This window comes from Macrobrachium rosenbergii, chromosome 27, assembly GCF_040412425.1.
Source record: "Macrobrachium rosenbergii isolate ZJJX-2024 chromosome 27, ASM4041242v1, whole genome shotgun sequence".
NCBI lineage: Eukaryota > Metazoa > Arthropoda > Malacostraca > Decapoda > Palaemonidae > Macrobrachium > Macrobrachium rosenbergii.
The window spans coordinates 3,552,448-3,569,889 of NC_089767.1; the positions used below are offsets into that span (position 1 = coordinate 3,552,448).

Sequence of the window (17,442 nt, forward strand, 5' to 3'; positions counted from 1 at the left end):
CATCCACTACGGTGCCAACATAACCATTCAGAACACCCGACCTTTGTGTGGTTATCTGGAGTCCTGGTTTGACCTCTTCCCCTCTGACTACACGGCACCTTGTCAGCAGGTCACTTCATCTACAATGCGAGACCCTGAAGCTCTTATGTGGTATGGAATTCTTCTTTTTGTCAATGAACACGAAATAATGAGGCCTCGGCTGACTGGCCATGGAATGAGAAAAAAATACACTAATGATATTTTAGGTTACTTATTGACAGATGTTTAGTCAATACGTTTAAACTTGAGAACTTACTTTAAGTCAGATCTTCAGCCACATAGGCAAACTTAGCAGTGTTATTTTACAAGGGAAGTTTATTTACCGAAAAATTAAGGTTGGGAACAGGCCCGTTACACCAAGAGAACTTTTCTTGGCTGTTAGGATCCCGGGTGCAAATTCCTGAGAATATGCTAGCATTGCACCAGCCCCGGTTTTTTGCCATGCCCCTAGGTTAGGTTAAGTTAGGTTAGGTTAAGTTAGGTTAGGTTGTGTTAGGTTAGGTTAGATTAGTACCTATGTGTGGGAAACTTAATGAAAATTATTCAAGAAAATTCTATGGTTAGTTTTTAAGATATAGCATCCCGCTTTTTTCAGGGAAACGTCCCGGTACTCAGTTACATCTAGGGAAAATGCCTCCTAGGTAAACTCTTATTGCTAGCTGTTAATTTTGTCAAGGAGATAAAAGTCCCTTCCTGAGACTGATGAGAGAGAGGGGAATATTATTGTAAAAATATTAAACCAAAATATCCAAGTTTCACCAGTCGAAATCATCTTCGACGATATGAGATGCCATATGGACGTGGCTTGGAATAAATAACCTTTAAGTGCAGAGGAAAGAACAGACTTGGATTCGCAGGAAACACTATACGAGTATTGTCAATAGCTCTGAGTTGTGTTACCAGAAAAGTGAATCATGGCGCGAATGCATGGTATGAGTTCAGCTAATCAACTAGCTTATACTTAATCCAAGTTGAGCCTCATTCAGTACTGTCTAGTCACTTGATAATCCACTTAAGAACTGAGCGAAGACTAGCAGCTATTTCAGTCTAGTGTAAAATTATCTGCATGTTGTATTTCTTTAAGACAAAAAATTATTTTACTAGTAAAGTTTCCAGAATGCCAAATACTTCTGTCTGTCTAAAACACCATCGACGTTTATTCCCCAGAGACATAACCAACAGCACCACTGGCATTTATTGCCCAAAGACATACCCAAAAGCACCATTGACATTTATTGCTCAAAGACATAACCAAATACACCATTGACATTTATTGCTAAAAACATACACCACTGACATTTATTGCTCAAAGGCATAACCAAACATACCATTGACATTTATTGCTTAAAGACATAACCAAAAACACCACTGACATTTATCGCTAAAAACAAACACCACTGACATCTATTTCTCAAAGACATAACCAAAAACATCATTGACATTTATTGCTAAAAACATACACCATTGACATTTATTGCTCAAAGACATAACCAAAAGCACAATTGACATTTATTGCTCAAAGATATAATCAAAAGCACCATTGACATTTATTGCTCAACGACATAACTAAAAATGCCATTGACATTTATTGCTCAAAGACATACACAAAAACACCACAGACATTTATTGCGCAAAGACATGACCAAAAACACCATTGACATTATTGCTCAATGACATAACCATCCCCAACACCCAATCTGCACTGCGAAAATAACCATTATAATCAGTTCAAACAAAAACTTAAATTTTTTGTTCCTCTCTCTCTCTCTCTCTCTCCAGGACCATTAAAAAGGTCGACCTCGAGGCCGGAGCTGTTCTCGACGGACGGGATCCGAACGAAGCACCGATACTCGTACGGAACGGGGATTATGTCATGCTGACACATGCTGAGACGGGGCGTTCGCTGAGGTCCCACAGTCACAAGGCACCCTTGACTAAACGCCATTTCCAAGTTTGTGGGTATGGAGATGTAAGTGGGCATGACAGTATTGGTGCTTATTGATATTTAAGTAGGTATTAAGTTGCAAGTACGAAAATAAACGTAGGCGTAAATGACAAAGTAATTATAAACGTGAGCAAAAGTAATAAAAGTAGCTATAAGAGTGGGCAAGAATAATAAAGTAGCCATAAAATTGGGCATAAGTAATAAGATAACTAAAAGAGTGGGTATAAATAATGAAGTAGCTATAAAAATGGGCATTCGTAATTAGCTAAAAAAAGTGGTCATATGCGAGAATGGAGACATTACTTGACTGACTGTTGGAATGACTGCTTACTTGGTTTTGAACAAAGAGTAACACCAAACACCCATCGGGAAAACTACTAACTAAAAATTAAGAGTCCTTAACCATTTGTGTAAAGCAGTGATTCTCAAACTGGGTGCCACAGACAGTGCCTGGGGGTACCGCAAGATTGTCATGAATTTCGTCTTGGCTAGATCATCTCAATGAACATTTGTGAGAAAAAAGTTTGCAGAAGTCTTCATATAATTATGATCAGTGTGTCTACTAATATATATACTGTATATATATATGCGTGTGTGTATGTACATATTACACGCTATTATACAAAAAGTATATATCATAACCTCCTTCCACATCTGTTTTAAGATCAATGTCATATCAACTATATCTCAAAGATACCACGGTAGTATTAACCGGTTGACTTCAGACTGTCATTCGATGGGCAAAGTCCCGATGATGAAGGTTAGAGGAATTTATTTCTGGTGATAAATTCATTTCTCTTCCACATCTGTTTTAAGATCAATGGTTCTTAGCAGCGTAAAATATCTCAAAGCCCTATAATCACAGTGGTCAATGGCCAGCCTAATGGCCAGCCTGGACTGGGTCAGTTCATTCTCTCTCTCTCTCTCTCTCTCTCTCTCTTATCCATGTCACTAACTGAACTAAGGAAGAACAGCAAGACTACAAAAATATAATTTATTCAGTAATCTAACATGGCAAGTAGATTGGAATCAAAATACGAATGAAATGGGAATATCTGCATCCCAGAATTGTTAACCCAATTAACCAAGTAAGAAATATAACACAGTGCTATCAACGTCCACCAGTTGAGTTTTTACAACAAAAGAGTCAAAATAAGTCAACATGACCGTAGTCATGATAAGTCACATTCCCCTCCATTTATACAGACTTCTATTCAATACACCTGTGGAAACAAAGGGAAAATCACAACTTTTAAAAACAGGCACAGAGAAAAATAAATGTGGGATGTTTTTCCACGTTAACAACCCCAAAAGAAATGCACAGAATTAAACATGGCAAAATCAAATTCAATAAAAATCAAAGAGACATTGCAGATAAAAATAAATGGGAAAAAGATACTCAGCATCATAACCAGTGCAAAGAGTCAGTACATGTTAAACAAAATTATTAATACCCATTCAGGTTTTTTTTGAAAATAAAGTTCCAGCTCACCTCACAGGCAGTCACAAAATCTTCCAGGGAAGCGGATCTGAGCACAGAGGGATCTAATTCTGAAATGTTTAACCTGTACTCGAATAATTCACACCTTGTATGACACGCCTGTGAAAGCGAACAAATGAACGCTCTAACCGGAACTTGATGACTTCCGGTGACATAGCCAGTGCATCACCCCTTGCCTCCGTGAGAGGCCAGACTGACAGCAGGCCTTCGTCAGCACTGACTTGCTAAACATGTAGGCACTGGTTCCATTTACCTTTGCCCAGAATGCCTCCAAGAAAACTGTTTAGCTAAAAAAAACGAAATAACATATTCATCCTAAATGTTTTTCAGTAGCTTGGCCACCAGTTGTGCTGCCCTCGGCACGAGAGAAGCAACGAGTTCTATTCCCCCGACTCATGCACCAGCTGAAGAGCAACACACGGGGCTGGCTTCTCTTTGGCCGAGTGTTTATTTGCACATAGTTGCTTTGCGTATTTGACCCCCAATACTACACACAGCATAACGACTAAGACTGCCACCAACAAGAAGATCGATGAGAGAATGTAGTGCTCTGGAACAAAGAAGTCATCTTCAGGCAGTGGGGAAATGGAGGGAGTCGTTGTTATGTCACTCCCCTAGGAGAAGGCACAGGGATAACACCATGTTCTCCATGAAGGTGAAGCATGAAGATATGAGTGCTTCAGTTGTACACCATCCTGCTGAGCCCATGTAATTCCGGGGTAACAATCTGACAAGCAGCACTGAAGAGACGAGATCCTTTCAGCCAGAAGGTATCCAGTGTATTATGACATTCGGTGGGGATTTGGCAGCTTGCACAAAAAACTGCCATGAGAGTCTTCATAGAGGCCACTTGAACTCCAGCGGGAATGTTGTAAAGTCACAGTCTTAAGGTGTCTGATTATGAACAAGTGATAGTTCACATCCTAACAAGTCGACATTCCTAAGAGCAAAAATCCTACTGTCACAAACGTATCTGTCATAAACTAAAGTACACCCTGACTTACTGAACTATCAAAACTACTAGGAAAAGGCTGGATAATAAAGCTGAAATGATTTCACATCACTAACAGGAACCTCCACAAGTAAACTTCTATCAGACAAGCATACTTTCAAAATGCCATAATAACGAAACAAATTCCACAAGTGAAAATTATTTGTGAACCATAAAGATATGCTGCATTTTTCCAAATAGGTTCCAGAGGACCCAGTGGTAAAATATCCCTAAAAATACATACCTTAGAAGCAGCTACAACTGCTTGAACCTGAGTTTTAATCACTGTTAATAAAGACTTTGCTTCATTCTCAATATTAAGTAAGGTAGTTTCACAGGAAGAAAAAACAATCAAAACATCTAAGTCTCCCCAAACACCATCAACAGTAACCAGTAACCCGTTCAAAGATGTCCTCAATTTCTCAAAACCCTCACGCAATTTATTATTACTGTCTCGTAATACTGTCAAAGATTTACCCTGTATAGCTAATTCCACAGCCACTTGTTCAACCCTCACTAAGCTTGCAGCCGACATACTAGCTAACGTCCCTATAATTACAAAATATCACCTTTACTACAAAAAAACCAAATATATTATATAACCATAAAACCATTACAACGACTCAAAACACCTCAAAAGATCAGAAAACTAAAAACCATCTGCGAAATGTATCTCATAAAGCCACAAAATCATAAGTCACCAAAACCATATATAAGACCATAATATCCAAAACCATATGTATTAGTCTCTTTGGGACAACTGTCTGTGTTGTACCTTCTTTATCCTCACTACTTCTCAGCTTATATTGAATTTTCCTAACTAACAAATTACCCTCTAACTCTAGACCCTCAAAAGGCAACCTATAACCCTTCCTAACTAATTCCCCTGTAAACATGCCTTTGCATCTGGCCAAATTTCATCCTCATCCTGTTTAGCCTCCACTAAACTAATATCCCAGTCTATGCAATCCCCTGATACATAACAAACACGAAGCCCATCTGAATCATAAAAACTCCTACTAAGGGCATCAGCTACAACATTAGTTTTACCTTCAATGTACCTAAGCTTGGCATCAAAATCCCTAATTGTCAAAACCACCTAGCTCTCTTAGGAGAAAGATCTGGCTTATTAAAAAGATCCAACAATGGCTTATAATCTGTAAGAACCTCAACTTTGTTGCCCAACAATAACTTCTTAAAATTAACTAAATTAGACACTACCGCAAACACCTCTCTGTCCATCGTGCACAGACATCTCATTACTCCCTCTCTTCTTAAACTTCAAACTGTAGAATGTGCTAGGATGCAATTTACCCTCAGATTTCTGCATAAGGCAAGCTCCTATGCCCTCGTGACTGGCATCTGTCACCGACGTGAAATCTGGAAACTTCAGCACCAGGCAACTCATTAAAGCCTCTTTAATTTTCTGAAAGGCCAACTGTTGCCTCTCACCCCACACAAACTGCACATCATCCCTCAACACTTCTGTCAACGGAGACGATTGGGTGGAAAAACCTTTCAAAAATCTTCGGAAAAATCCCGCCATGCCCAAGAAAGAATGAATCTGCTTCTTATTTTTAGGCATAGAAAAATCCACTATCTTCCTAACCTTGTCCCCATTTACCCTGACACCTTCCTTAGAAATAACGTGGCCCAAATATACTATCTGCTCCGTCAAGAAATCACACTTGGCTAATTTAATTTTCAAACCCACTAACCTAAGTCTCCTTAGAACTTCCCTAAGGACCTCTAAATGTTCCTCGACAGAATCAGTGGCAATCAAGATGTCGCCCATACAGTCGTAAATAGACTTCCCTAACAATCCATGCAAGACTGTATTTACTAATCTCATAAAAGTCATAGGGCTACCCTAACAAACCAAACGGCATCTGCATAAACTCACAATGTCCCTTCGGCAAAGTAAAAGCAGTATACTTGCGACTCTCCTCACTAAGAGGAACCTGCAAAAACCCCTGCATCAGATCAATTGAAGAGTAGATATTTTTACCCCTGATTTCCACAAACAAATCTGGCAAACATGCCACAGGATATCGGTCCAGGATCGACTTATCATTCAACTTACGAAAATCCACACACACTCACACACACACGTACTGAGCCATCCTTCTTAGGCAATGCTAACAATGGAAAATGAAAAGGTGAGGAACTGGGCCTAACAATTATTGACCTCTTCAACCTGTTCCCTAATCTTAAAAAATCCTACCATGAAAGGACAAATGGCTTAGTCTCATCCTCTAAATGAACCTGATGTCATCCTCTAAATGAACTTGTGTTCTAACACATTAGTTAACCCCAACTTATCCCATTTAAGAGTGACAATATCTGCAAACTCAACCAAAACATTTTCCACTCCCTCTATATACTCTTTATAATCAGCATTAGCTAAATGATCCCTAAAAACCTGTCTCCTGACCTGTAATTTTGCCTCTGAAAATTAACTGTTGTCCCTTACAATAGCAACCAATTAGTGTCATCAACCCAATCTTCAAAATCTACCACATCTGCATCCTTTTGATATTCTGAACTGAATCAGTTACAGTTTAGTAATTCTACCAAGTAACCCCCATCAGACACATCGCAAGAAACTGTACTGACTACCAACTTAACTAACAGTTCACATCTTTCACCGGACTTTCAAAAACCATACCTTCCCAAAACCACTTCTTCAGGTAAAATCAACTTTATAACGCAAACTGTTATCAACACCCGATCCATTATCATGATAGCCTTTAATCTCATCAATTTTCTCGTATGGGACAAAAAACCCAGATACCCCAACAGATATACTGCCTGGCCCCATATGAACCAAGATTCTGTTTCACCGGCACACTGGATGACCCAATAACAATGTATTCCGCAAAGCAGCCCCACGTAAAACCAAAAACGGCCCTACAAAAATTTTACTTCCAAGTTCAACCTATTTGCATGAACATCACATACTGTCTTTTTAGTAGGCCTCAAACAGCAATCGGAAAATATCGATCAATATAAATCATAATTCATCAGATTAGCAGACACACCAGTATCAATAAATACCGAGACATCAACACCTTGCACAGACACTTTCACAGTTGGCTTTGGCTCTAAGGGCTCAGCCAGAAGTCCTGTATCACAAGAAACAACCATCACCTTTTCCCCTTTTGTTGTTCGGCCCCCCAAAAATTCTGACGGTCCTCAGAACCCTCGAAAAACCCACTCGAGGAGTTCTTCTATTAGAAATGTCAGAATCCTGAGGTGTACTCGTAAATTCATCCCGTTTAAGAACCGGACAAAACCACCAACTGTGCTCTGAAGGCTTGCAGACACCACAATATCTCATGTTGCAAAACTTTTTGGTGTGACCCTGCCTATTACAGTTCAAGAAACGGACCTGTGACATTTAACCTATAGAACCCCTACCATCCTCTGTCTTAGCACACAACCTCGTAGAAGGGAAACTAGAATCACCTCATGGCAGGTGCATTGGAATAGTTCCAGAAACTTTCGGCATCCCATTTATGAAAGTGCTATCCACAGTCGGACATTTCGACAGGTGTTTGAGAACCTGCGAGAAAAGCAAGGCTTCATCAGACCCCTTTTCTATCCTTCCATCAAAACTATCTACTATGACATCAGGAACATCACTGAGCATCCATACAAATTGATGCAATTTCCCTAGGTCATTCACAGAAATATTGTTACACTTTACCCAACTGGACATTCTTAATTTCTTCAAAAAATCTCTCACAGCATCGAAGCATCATGCACTAAACCTAACCAAAGAATCCTGGCCCTTGCGAATCTTAAAGAGCGACCTAAGGTCTCAAACTGCATCTCCAGCTTCAGCCGTCCCATATGCTGTCCTCAGAAACTTCTTGAGATCATCCGATGTCTTAGAAACTTCTTGAGATCGTCCCATGTCTTAGAAATTTCTTGAGATTGTCCCATGTCTTACAATTTCTAAATTGATGACTCCGACAACGTTGTCCTATGTCCCCTTTATCTAAACTGAGGAATCCTTTTGCTTCATTCAAAGCCTCTACCCCATCCATAATTTTTTTGCCGACCAGGTAATTCGACACACCCTCAATAAAAATTTCAAGAGGTACCGGAAGAACCCTACCAACCAACCCTGGAAATGGCTGAACTCTCCACCATATTGTCAGGATTAATAAAATTCCAAGATCCAACAACACGACCCGATCTCAACTTCATACGCCAACAGAAATTCCAAAAGAAAATTTTCATGGAGACAAATGGGAAATTTGCTGAGAAAAAAAAAGAAAAAGAGAAAGAAAGGCAATAATTAACAAGAAGACTAGGAGATGTTTACCCAATAGTGAAAGAAATATTTATTCCCAATAACCCAACAACTGTCAAGCAATTATCAACACAACAACCCAAGTTCCCCAAAAATAACCAAAATAATAAAAAAGCAAAGTATTCCGTAATCCCCAATTAATTCCTAATCGCTGATGAGAACTGCCAGGCATGGAAAAAAAAAAAGTCACAACTGCCCCAGTCTACCCCCACATACATAGAAAAAGAATGGAGAAGAAGCAGGATACTCCTCCCACTAAACTACGTCACAAGTACATCACTTCGCACAACAACTACGGGTCGCTTGCAACGTAATCAGAAAAAAAACACTCGCTAGCCCTTGAATATGCTTATTCCCTTCTACAACACTAAACCATAAACCAACATAAAAAAGAGAGAAAAACACTCTCGTAAAAAATATCCCCCATTCGTCTCCAAAACCATCTGTGATGCAAAAATACCCAGAAACAATTCCCAACCTGAAAAAAAAGCACTCCGACGCTTCTCACGACACACAAACTCACTCACACCAGCACAGGCTACTAGCTACTGACCATCAATCATCTAGCTATCTTGGCCGAATGAAAAAAGACCTACGTCATCAAAGTACTACCAACCAATCATCTCAAAGATTATTGGAACACGCCCTATTCCAGCCTAATGTTCCTGTTACCAGTCCCTTCAGAAGCTGTTAAAGGTCGTAAGGTCAAGCTGCCACCAACTATTATACCCTATTATACAAGATCAGATAGGGTCATAACCTCCTTCCACATCTGTTAAAATCAATGTTAAAATCAACTTATACCTTAAAGATACCATGGTAGCGATGGCCGCCTGCTCACTGGGTCAGCACATTCTCTCTCTCGTCAACTCCTTTCTCTCTCTCTCTCTCTCTCACTATCCAAGTCGCTAACTGAACTATGGAAGCCAGCAAAGCCATGTCTACAAAAATATAGTTCATTCAGATGGCCCCTGTCTCCGTGAGAAGCCAGACTGACGCTAGGTCTTTGTCAGCACTGACTTGCTGACTACGTAGGCACTGTTTCCATTTACCTTTGCCCAGAATATCTCCCAAGAAAAATACTTCACTAAAAAAAAGAAATATAACATATTCAACATGTTTTCATATATATAGTATATATATATATGTATTTTATATATATATATATATATATATATATATATATATATATATATATATATATATATATATATATATATATATATATATATATATATATATATATATATATATATATATATATATATTCATGCGATATGGTGGGATGGTGAAGAAGGGTGCCACAGTAATGATTACATCAGTAAGGGTGCCATCACTAAAAAAAGATTGAGAACTACTGGTGTAAAACTACGATCACACAGTTAACTGACAAGGAGTAATTGTCAAAAGCTGAAAGTAATCCTCACGATTAATCACAGTATCAAGAACAGTCTAAAAGTCTGAATGAAATTCAGAGAAGCTTTCCTCATCCAGAGGACCTTGGGAAGATGAAGTCTGAGTCAAGAAATCCAAAATGGTTATTCTGAAGTCAAGAGTGGGTGTGGAAATACACTTTCTAGTACAATGAACGTTGAAGGTCTAAACGGTCTTAAATTCATCAGGATACAGGAAAAGGGTCAACATTACTGCCTGCTTTTTCTTGAAATTACACCTCATATTTCACAAGAGTCAGACTATTGGCCCGAGTGCTGCTTGATGGTAACTGCATGAATGTTTTTTTCTTCTTCCAAAAACTGCCCTTTTATTTTTATCCAGTTTCTTATTAGGCGTCCAGTTGGAAATAAGCTTCTTGTGAGTACTAGTACTAGTCATAAAATTAGTATCTCGTTACTGTCAAATTATGAGCTAGAACAGAATATAATATAGAATTTTGGCCAAAGGCCAAGCGCTAGTACTGTTCTTACGAGGTCATTCAGCGCTGAAAGGGAAACTGAATAAATAGATTTTCTAGGTGTAACAGGAGGAAAACCTCAGAGGTGCGCTATGAATCAATTGTTAGGAGAAGGTGGAAAGTAAGATGAAAGAAAGAAAATATGAATTCAGGTACAGTAAAAGCAATGAAAGAGGCTGCATCTAGGGGCCGAAGGGACGCCGCAAAGAACCTTAAGTAACGCCTGCAGTGCATCGCTTGAGGTTCACTGAAGGCACTAAACCCCTACGGGGCATATTATGAGCTGCCTTGACGTCAAATCTCTTGTCCTCATATTCAGTTTCGTGTAGAGTCCCAACTTCACAATCGATTTGCCAGCCCTGGGAACTACTTTTACCAAGCAATGTTAAATAATAAAATGACATCAAAAGTAGCCTTTACGCGATGCAAATTCAATCAATAAGAGTGATAAGCTGTCCACAGAGATACTACAGGATTATCATGAACCTGTTCCATGACCTCATAATCATCTCCAACAACCTGGATCCTTGTTTCCTCGCAGGATGGGGCTGGGGGTCCCTTCGAGACGTGGCAGCTGATCATCCCTGATGCTGAAAAAGGAGAACCTCTCACGATCATCAGCCAGGATTTTATGTTGAAGCACTACAAGATGAACTGCTACCTGCATGTTAGCGAGAAAGCTGTCCTTCCGAAGGCTTGGTGAGTATAGTTCACTCTTCTCTCTCTCTCTCTCTCTCTCTCTCTCTCTCTCTCTCTCTATATATATATATATATATATATATATATATATATATAACATATATATATATATATATATATATATATATATATATATATATATATATAATATATATATATATTATATATACAAGATGTCTCTCTCTCTCTCTCTCTCTCTCTCTCTCTCTCTCTCTCTCTATATATATATATATATATATATATATATATATATATATATATATATATATATATATATATATATATATATATATATATTTACACAAGATGTCTAGTCCCTTCCCCTCAGAAGTAGTCACTCACAGGGCTACTTCATGGTCTCTATAAATCATCTGCCCTTCTCAGCCCTGTTTAATACCCACCACATTCGTCTAACTATCAATTACATAATTCAATGCTTAGGTTAACAGAGGCACAAAGGGATTTAACGGGACATACCTGAACAGTTTAATCACTCTCCAGAATCGGAACCAGGACTCTTCGATGGCGAGGTGAATGTCATGACCACAACGCACTTTACTTCGCGGAACATACGAATTAATTGAAGAAAAATAAAACGGTTATCCTGGGAAATTATGCTTCTCGTGTACAGACACGGCGAAAGGCATTTGTCGCTAAGCCTTGGGGACTAACAGTTATAAGGACAGCATATAATGTTTTACTGTAATGTTCATGTGAATCTTGGGACTTCATCCCATGAAAGTTAATATCCCGAGGATGTTAACTTTCACACGCCATCTTCCCAATCTGGAAACGACTGGCAATGAAAACATTCCACTGTTTAACTTTGCACATTCACATGTAATCCAGTTTATAATAATGATTACTCAAATATCTGTGGATAATACTTTCAGCAAATAAGATTTCAAGGTCAAGTACAACACCGCCATTCCCAATTGCCATCGCAACTACTGGACTAGTGAAAGAAAAACTTGGACAGTCATTTTGAACAGGATAGAATAGAATATGGAGTTTCGGCCAAAGGCCAAGCGCTGGGACCTATGAGATCATTCAACGCTGAAAAGGAAACTGACAGCAAGGAGGTCTGAAAGGTGTAACAGGAGGAAAACCTCGCAGTTGCACCATGAAGCAATTGTTAGAGAGGGTGGAAAGCCACACGGAAGACAGAGAACATAGACGGAGTCAAGTAAAAGTAATGCCTGCAGTGCACCACGTGAGATGCAATGGCGGCACTACCCCCATACTTGGGACAGCCATTTCGGGATCACCTAAAAGATAAAAATAGACGACAATGTGTTAATATTTTTTTCTTTCTTTTTTGCAGGGCATTTAACGGAGCCAAGGAAGTTACTTGCACTAAAAATCAATACAGCACAGGCCTTCGGTGGCACGTCAACTGGAACATCAGTCCTAAACGTAAGAGAGAGAGAGAGAGAGAGAGAGAGAGAGAGAGAGAGAGAGAGAGAGAGAGAGAGAGAGAATGAATTCAACAGGTATGGAAGAGAAATCTTTCTACCAAGCATTTGACTGTTTTCAATTATGAATGAAGTGACGAGAGAGAGAGAGAGAGAGAGAGAGAGAGAGAGAGAGAGAGAGAGAGAGAGAGAGAGAGAGAGAGAGAGAGATAAACTCTACAGGTATGAAAGAGAAATCTTTCTACCATGCATTTGAGTTTTCAATTATGAATGAAGTGACGAGAGAGAGAGAGAGAGAGAGAGAGAGAGAGAGAGAGAGAGAGAGAGAGAGAGAGAGAGAGAGATAAACTCTACAGGTATGAAAGAGAAATCTTTCTACCATGCATTTGAGTTTTCAATTATGAATGAAGTGACGAGAGAGAGAGAGAGAGAGAGAGAGAGAGAGAGAGAGAGAGAGAGAGAGAGAGAGAGATAAACTCTACAGGTATGAAAGAGAAATCTTTCTACCATGCATTTGAGTTTTCAATTATGAATGAAGTGACGAGAGAGAGAGAGAGAGAGAGAGAGAGAGAGAGAGAGAGAGAGAGGGAGAGAGAGAGATAAACTCTACAGGTATGAAAGAGAAATCTTTCTACCATGCATTTGACAGTTTTCAATTATGAATGAAGTGACAGAAAGAGAGAGAGAGAGAGAGAGAGAGAGAGAGAGAGAGAGAGAGAGAGAGAGAGATAAACTCTACAGGTATGAAAGAGAAATCTTTCTAAAATAAATGTGGAAGTTTTCAGTCATAAATTCAATGACGAGAGAGAGAGAGAGAGAGAGAGAGAGAGAGAGAGAGAGAGAGAGAGAGAGAGAGAGAGAGAGAGAGAAGGTGGGGGGCTCCACCAGTAAGACAGAAAAATCTTTCCAAGATGCAATTGAGAGTTCAGAATTAAATGTAGTAACGAGAGAGAGAGAGAGAGAGAGAGAGAGAGAGAGAGACAGAACGCTTGCTCTAGATCTCCTCATTAAATTACCATCAGAACTGTACTGTTTTCGTTCTTTTCCATTCAGTAAACTCAACTGCTATCACCAAGGACAAGACATTGGGCCTGTGGGGTAAGATCTACGAGCAGCATCTGGACATGTTCATAGGAAACTCAGTTCTCGTCTCCACGAGCGAAGAAATGGAGAGATCGGCGAGGCCCTGGATGTGGCCGTTAGCATGGCAGGTAGGTTAACAAAATATCTCGGTATAATTGGTCCGCTGGTAGCTAGTAGCGTCGTGACATGCCGCTCGGATGTCGCCGGTTCGCGCCTCCTCCCCCGGGGCGATGAAAAATCACTGGCTCTGTGTCATGATCAGTTACTGCTGCAGTGGGAGGTTGAAACCAGCATTCTTTGGTAGCTTGAATTTCAAGTCAGTGGCCCCTTTGGTGTGCTTGTTACTTGTGAATAGATTCCATCTACTGAAATAATTTTAATAATAATAATATCTGTTGTCTCCTCGCAATTACTGAATCTACTGCCTTTGTCTCTCCTGTTGAATGTGATGACTGCGTCGCTCACTCTGACTCCTGACTGGAGAACGTTTGTCCATCCTGTTGACCTTACAACTTCTTTCGTCAAGCTACTGTCACTCACATTTTCCTGTCTCCGTAGCCTGTCATTACTGGTGGTTCTGCACCCTTTGTCACACTCACCAAAGCTTGAAAATTCTTTCACGTACCCTGCTGTTCCTCCTCACAATCATTAGCAACCATCAGCCAATCCATCTTCCCTTTCACGTCCCACGAACCTGCTGTAAACATTGCTTCCGTCACCAAAATTTCTGACACTTTTAAACAAAATTACCATCTACAATTTACATCCTCAATATCCTCCACAAAAAAACATCGTTATTTCTATCATGATCTTCCTCCAGGGTTACGAGAATAAACACTATCACAGATAAAACTCTTAATTACCTCAGTCCACCCTTCAGCTCGCAAAGGTAACACGGACACTTAATGATTCTGATTATCTGGCAATATTTCATCCTACCAGTGACCCCAATCTTTTTTATTTACAGCGCTTGAAAAACGCATCACCTAGTGCTTTCAGAATCTAGGGTTGTTCGTACAGCTTTTACATCTGCTAAGCTGATGGTGTTCTTGCTACTTACTTCAGATTTTTTGTGAAACCAGTTCTGGAATACTGGTTGTCTGCACGTAGTTATTGGGGTAAAAATGATGATTCTCAGTATATAGTAAATATCTGGCGTTCCTTGGACACCAGGCTTTCTTTTATACAGCAAATGAAAAAAGACAGAACTTGTAATGCTGCCAAAAAGCTATGAATCATTCATAAAGTTTCCTATCTCCCGAAAAAAGGTGTCATCAACCTCGTTTAGTTTCTTTACTCTCAATAACGGAACATTGTTCCTCTGTCTGGATGTCAGCAGTCTCCAAAGACCTCTAGCCTTCAGAAAAAAACTGCTAAAAGTTGTGACTTTTCCTAAATAATAGTTGTTATGATTTAGACCACTGTCGGAAGATTAAACTTTAGTTATCATGTTTAGAATTGAACTGAATATAGCATTTAGGGCAAAGGCCAAGCAGTGGGACCTATGAGGCCATTCAGCGCTGGAACGGAAATTGACAGTAAAAGGTTTGAAAGGCGTAACAGGGGAAAACCTCGCAGTTGCACTGTGAATCAGTTGTTAGGGGAGGGTGGAAAGTAAGATGGAAGAAAGAGAATATGAAAGGAGGTACAGTAAAAGGAACGAAAGGGGTTGCAGGTAGGGGCCGAAGGCATGCTGCAAAGAACCTTAAGTAACGCCTGCAGTGCACCGCATGGGGTGCACTGACGGCACTAACCCCCTACGGGGATTATCATGTTTAGTGCCTGCCTGCCTCGTGAGGTAGAGCTTGCTATTGACTTTGCATAGAATAAACATCTACAGTTTCTTACGGTGGTACTGTGTCACAATGTCCTGTGGCAGTAATGAAGTGTCTTCCCCCTCGGAGGGTAGTTCCGCCAGCGTACCTCGCGTGGTGCACAGTAGGTATTACTAAAGGTTATTTGCAGCGGCCCTTCGGCCTTTAGCTGGACCCACTTTTTAGACTTCTACCTTACCTTCGTTTCCACTTCCTTTCTTCCACCTTGCTGTCCAACCCTCTTCTCACTGCTTGGCTTTGTAACCAGGTTTTCATAGTCAAAGGAAGGGTCTTTCTGGCAACGGCCGTTGTCATCGAGGACGATCTGCCGTTTGTTGATGCACATTTTTATTTTTCATTCGTTGGTTCTGTTTTTTACTACTGCTTGTCTATTTTGAGGAAATGGGATATGCCTGTTTATGGCCTTATAGGCTGCTCCCAGCTGAATGTCTGCATGTTTTGTAAAGGAAATGATTAGGAGTTTTGGGTATATGGTCATGATAATCGGAAGCATATACTGGGTGTTGAATGACATGCATAACCAACCAAAACTAAAATGGGAGAGAATTTTAGCAGCTGAGCTATCAAAATACACAATGATAGGACAGTAACCCCGAAAGAGGATTCTTGGTCAAAAAGCATCACAGTGGGGAGATGCAGTGTTCATGTATCTAGCCACCTTTGTGCTGATTTTAAAGTGTGTAGGTGCTGTACTGTAGTATGTCACAAGCAGAATCAGAGATGAATCACTTGACGCATGGGGCCATTTTCCTACCGAATGTAAAACATTCCGACTACTTCCATTACACCTACGAAAAAGATATTGCAAAAGCATTGCTCGTGAGAATTCTGCCACCTCCTTCATTTGCAGGTCCAAACGATGGGTTCCTACAAAGTCAATCACACGAACGAGTACGAGCACTTCGCCATAGGGATGACTAACCCTTACCTGACCTACGTCAACATTTTGTGTCTCGTGGGAGTGGTTCTTCTGGCTGCTGTGCACAGCTACAGAGCCAAGAGATATCAGGACGAAGCCAAGGAATCTGTCGGTGAGTTCGTGGATCTTTCATTAACCCGAAAAGTAAATAACTAAAATATGGGGCAGTTTAAGAGTCGAAATATAAGTAAAAGAAGATTACAGCCTTGAAATAAGGTCTATTCGTCTTCTGCATTCATATAGGGACGAATGAAGGATTCTAGGGTAAAGTTTAAACGGCTCTGTGTGCTTAATTTTCTCTCTAATATATATATATATATATATATATATATATATATATATATATATATATATATATATATATATATATATATATATATATATATATATTTATTTGCTATTCTCACCAATATTCTTCGTATTAGTTGTGATAGACTCCTCCATTGTCCTGCAACGAAAGAATGTATTATCCTATCAATTATTATCTGACTGAGTATTTCACTATCCTGTTGGAAAATCAAAGTTTCCCCACACGCAAACATTCTCCTATGCTGCACACAGATGTTATGTACAAGTGCTAGTGCACAGCGTTTATTACACAAAATAATATGCAAATGTGGCATGATACATAACGTACAGGCGTGTGTATGCTTTAGTACACAACCTGCCGGGAACTAACCAAGCCCCTCGATGGTAAATCTGATTTTCAGCCCAACTGCAATGAATAAGTAGCTGACGGGTTCAGTAAAGGAAGCACACATCTAATTCCTTTATTCTTCTTC

General features: G+C 39.7%; 1 protein-coding gene across 1 annotated transcript in view; it reads left to right on the top strand.

The window, feature by feature from the left end:
• Window positions 1-17,442, top strand: part of LOC136853232 (protein O-mannosyl-transferase 2-like) — a 74,193-nt gene that overhangs the window by 51,037 nt on the left and 5,714 nt on the right. The window contains exons 9-14 of the mRNA XM_067128608.1: window positions 1-150; window positions 1,819-2,008; window positions 11,251-11,408; window positions 12,733-12,824; window positions 13,877-14,034; window positions 16,592-16,772. The exon at window positions 1-150 is cut by the window's left edge and continues 1 nt beyond it. Of these exons, the coding sequence (XP_066984709.1) occupies window positions 1-150; window positions 1,819-2,008; window positions 11,251-11,408; window positions 12,733-12,824; window positions 13,877-14,034; window positions 16,592-16,772 (929 nt within the window). The remainder of the gene's footprint in view (window positions 151-1,818; window positions 2,009-11,250; window positions 11,409-12,732; window positions 12,825-13,876; window positions 14,035-16,591; window positions 16,773-17,442) is intronic.